General features: G+C 37.6%; 1 protein-coding gene across 1 annotated transcript in view; it reads right to left on the minus strand.

The window, feature by feature from the left end:
* The window catches only part of LOC124140892 (splicing factor 3B subunit 3), a 33,865-nt gene extending 31,074 nt beyond the window's left edge, over positions 1–2,791 (minus strand). The window contains exons 1-3 of the mRNA XM_048397599.1: positions 2,569–2,791; positions 971–1,205; positions 200–276 (exon numbers count right to left, since the gene is read on the minus strand). Of these exons, the coding sequence (XP_048253556.1) occupies positions 200–276; positions 971–1,196 (303 nt within the window). The 5' untranslated portion in view covers positions 1,197–1,205; positions 2,569–2,791. The remainder of the gene's footprint in view (positions 1–199; positions 277–970; positions 1,206–2,568) is intronic.
* Positions 2,792–3,207: the final 416 nt, after the last annotated feature.

The following is a 3,207-nucleotide window of genomic DNA, read 5'->3' on the forward strand; positions in this document are numbered from 1 at the left end:
ATGAAAAATGTAACAACCCGATCAAAATAAAGTAAAAACTCAATTGCTCAAAAAGTTATCTGGAGCTCTGTGCTATGACGTTCAATTATAACCCATTGTATTTCACTGAAGAAGATACTGAAAAAGACTTTGATCCTTTTCATATTAACGTATCAGATCTTGAAAAAAATCTACGTGATTAAAAAACAAATGAACTTACCCGTTCAAATATATTCTTTGATGGAATATATTCCAAAATTACAATTCTGCCTGAATCTGAGCCAACAACTATGTAATCTGAAATGAATGTAGCATTATCAATTAGTTATTTCATAATACAGAAAAACAGGCTGTTACTTGAGTGAATTCACTTAAACCATCAGCTACCAACCTGAGCGAGGAAGTGCAAGTGAGAGAGTGGGGGAAGGAGAGGACAAGGGAGTGAGGGAGTGAGAGAGTGAGCGAGCAAAGAGTGTTTCACGCCAGAGTGAGCGAGTGTTTAACGTGGCACTCCGTAATATTCCAGCTATATGACAGTGGTCTGTAAATAAGTAAGTCTGAACCAGACAATCCAGTGATTGACATCATGGGCATTGACCTACACAATTGGGATACAATGACACGCAGCGAACCTGACCACAAGCAGTTGCCTAATATGGCAAGCATGGGTTTTGCTGAAGATCTATTCTAACCTGGATCTTCATGGGTCAAGTGGGTTTTATGCCGCTCTCAGCAATATTTCAGCAATATCATGACGGCTTCACACATTGTATCCATATGGAGATTCGAACCCGGGACTTCAGCATGACAAGGTAGATATGAAGTTTTTGTGCATGATTTGCGTTTTTACTTAAGAAATGGAGATACAAGGTGAGCGGTGCTGTACGTTGTGTCTGGACTTGTGTAAAGATATAATAGGATACTGCATTTCTGACACTCGTCTAAGATACGACACAAGGGCCTGTGCCCAGGGGTACTAGTTATGACCTACCTTTAGAACCTCCTGTAAGCCTGAATGGCATGATAGCTCTGATGACACCGAACACCTCCACGGACAGCACTGGGTAGATCTTCCCCGTGTTGGGGTCATGGCGGAGAAGTTCGAGCGTCTTCCCACGAGCTGCTATCACTTCCTGCAGTCTTGAACCGGAGAAGTTGCCGTGGATAGCAAAACTGATCCCAGAGGATCTCTGTAGGGTCAGATTGTACAGAAACATTTTGTGGATCTGAAAACATAGAAAAAAAAGAGTTAAATCGTCGTACTTTCAATACAAGCATTATATATATACATGCTATAATTTTCTGCTCTGACGTAATTTTCTTTGAAAAGCCAGCTTGTTGATACAAGTCACCAATTTGAAACTGAAAGAGCAATGTTCATGACTTATTTTCACTAAAGAAAAACAGCCGTGTTAAATGTTGCAGTCAGAATTATTTAAACTATATCACAGAAGCCAGTAGAGACGTAATGGTTCTCTATGTTTGGTGCATTGTGACAAATCAGGTGCCAAATGAGTATTAGATTGGTAAGTCATGTATTGACAGGAGTACAAATTTATCAAGAATATAAAGATGACATGACCTGCTCAGCTCCATTTTGCATTACCGTATTTTCTTAAGTATAGTGTGCACCCAAGCATAATGCGCACCCCCCTCTGGGGAAAACAATATTTTGGATGCCAGCAAAATTGACAAAAAGGAACATACAGTATTGAAATTCACGTAATGGCTTGGCCGTGGTGCCTTGTATTTTCCCGATAAAAAAGATCAACATTATAGAGGAAGAGCCTTGTGCTTAAATTTACATTATTGCACTTAGTTTGGAATCTAAGAAATATCCTCGAGGCTGGCATATTGCAAAGTGCAGTGTAAAACAAGAAACTAATGAACAAATGCAACAAGCCAGTGGGGTCATAACAAAGTGATAATTTGTTAGCAAGGTTTGTTAGGTAAATCAGATTACTTAGGCCTAATTCCAATATGCATGATAACTAACTTATAATGGGGTCATATTCAAAGATTAATATTAGCCAATGTCAGCAATGGTCTCAATGTTCAACGGTTATTGTAGAAACGCTGAAATTGAAAGAGGACCCTAAGAACGTAGATGGTTAGAGTCATAGGGTAGAATGCCATCCTTTGAGTTCCAAATCATTAATACTCCCCATTTGTTACACTCGTTCTACAAATTAGGGAACATGGCCAATATATGGTTGCTAATAAGGAATAGATCTGGCATTTAAGTCTCCCCAAATAGATCTACAAATGGTTATTTTTTCTGCTTTAGCAATGAATCGCTGAAAGTCATTTTTTGTGAATTTTGTGCAATAATAACACGTATCAATTTGGACATAAGTGAGAAGAAAGGTATGCTATCTTATTCTTTGCATTGCACTGAATGGTTGATGTGCTGGTCTGCGTGTATTTCTTTGTTTCGAATATGGCTATATATAAACATTGAAAGTGTTATCTAAGTATTGGTGTTACGGAAACGTTATATATACACATCGTTTCAAATGCTGTCACATTCTGCACAAATCGAAAATGAATATAAACGCACTGAACTCCGGAAGAGAAATAATTTCTAACCTAATTCTTTGTTGGTGTTTGTGCCGGTTTTTCTTCACAGGCGGACGGTAAACTTTCGGCAAAACCGTTACAGTTTAACCGCAGCTGAAGTCATAATTTCAAAAAACGATATTTGCACAGTTTATAAGTGCATTTGTGCATCGATGACAATGGATTGTTATCCGAGTTTCTACATTTCACGCTGTATGTATTCAAATCGTCGCATTACTTCCGTTACCCACAATTCAACCGCACTTTCAATGAAACTACTTTCATCAACAGTACTAGCTCTTTACTTCGTAAAGTAATGAGTATAGGAATAAGTAGATGTCCTCTTTGTTCATAATTAACGTTATAATGCACATCACTAACATTGCCGTCGTCGAATATCAGAAAGAAGTTTTACCTTGTAAGTGCCAGTTTATAATGATGAATATTCAAAGTCATTTTCAGACTTAATTATTATATATCTTGTGCTCTAATAAACTTTGTGAATATGAAGCTAATGTGAAGTACGCGATTAAATCATTGTATATAATGGAAGATCAATAACGCGACTTACAAGGAGTGAAACGTTTTTTTGTGGCGGCAAAAAGCAAGAAGGCGATTGACATCTTGTTGTAATCAGATTTAGTTGTAAAGGAAATAGTATTCATTCAA

The sequence above is a fragment of the Haliotis rufescens genome, unplaced genomic scaffold, assembly GCF_023055435.1.
Source record: "Haliotis rufescens isolate VD_foot unplaced genomic scaffold, xgHalRufe1.0.p SCAF_17, whole genome shotgun sequence".
NCBI lineage: Eukaryota > Metazoa > Mollusca > Gastropoda > Lepetellida > Haliotidae > Haliotis > Haliotis rufescens.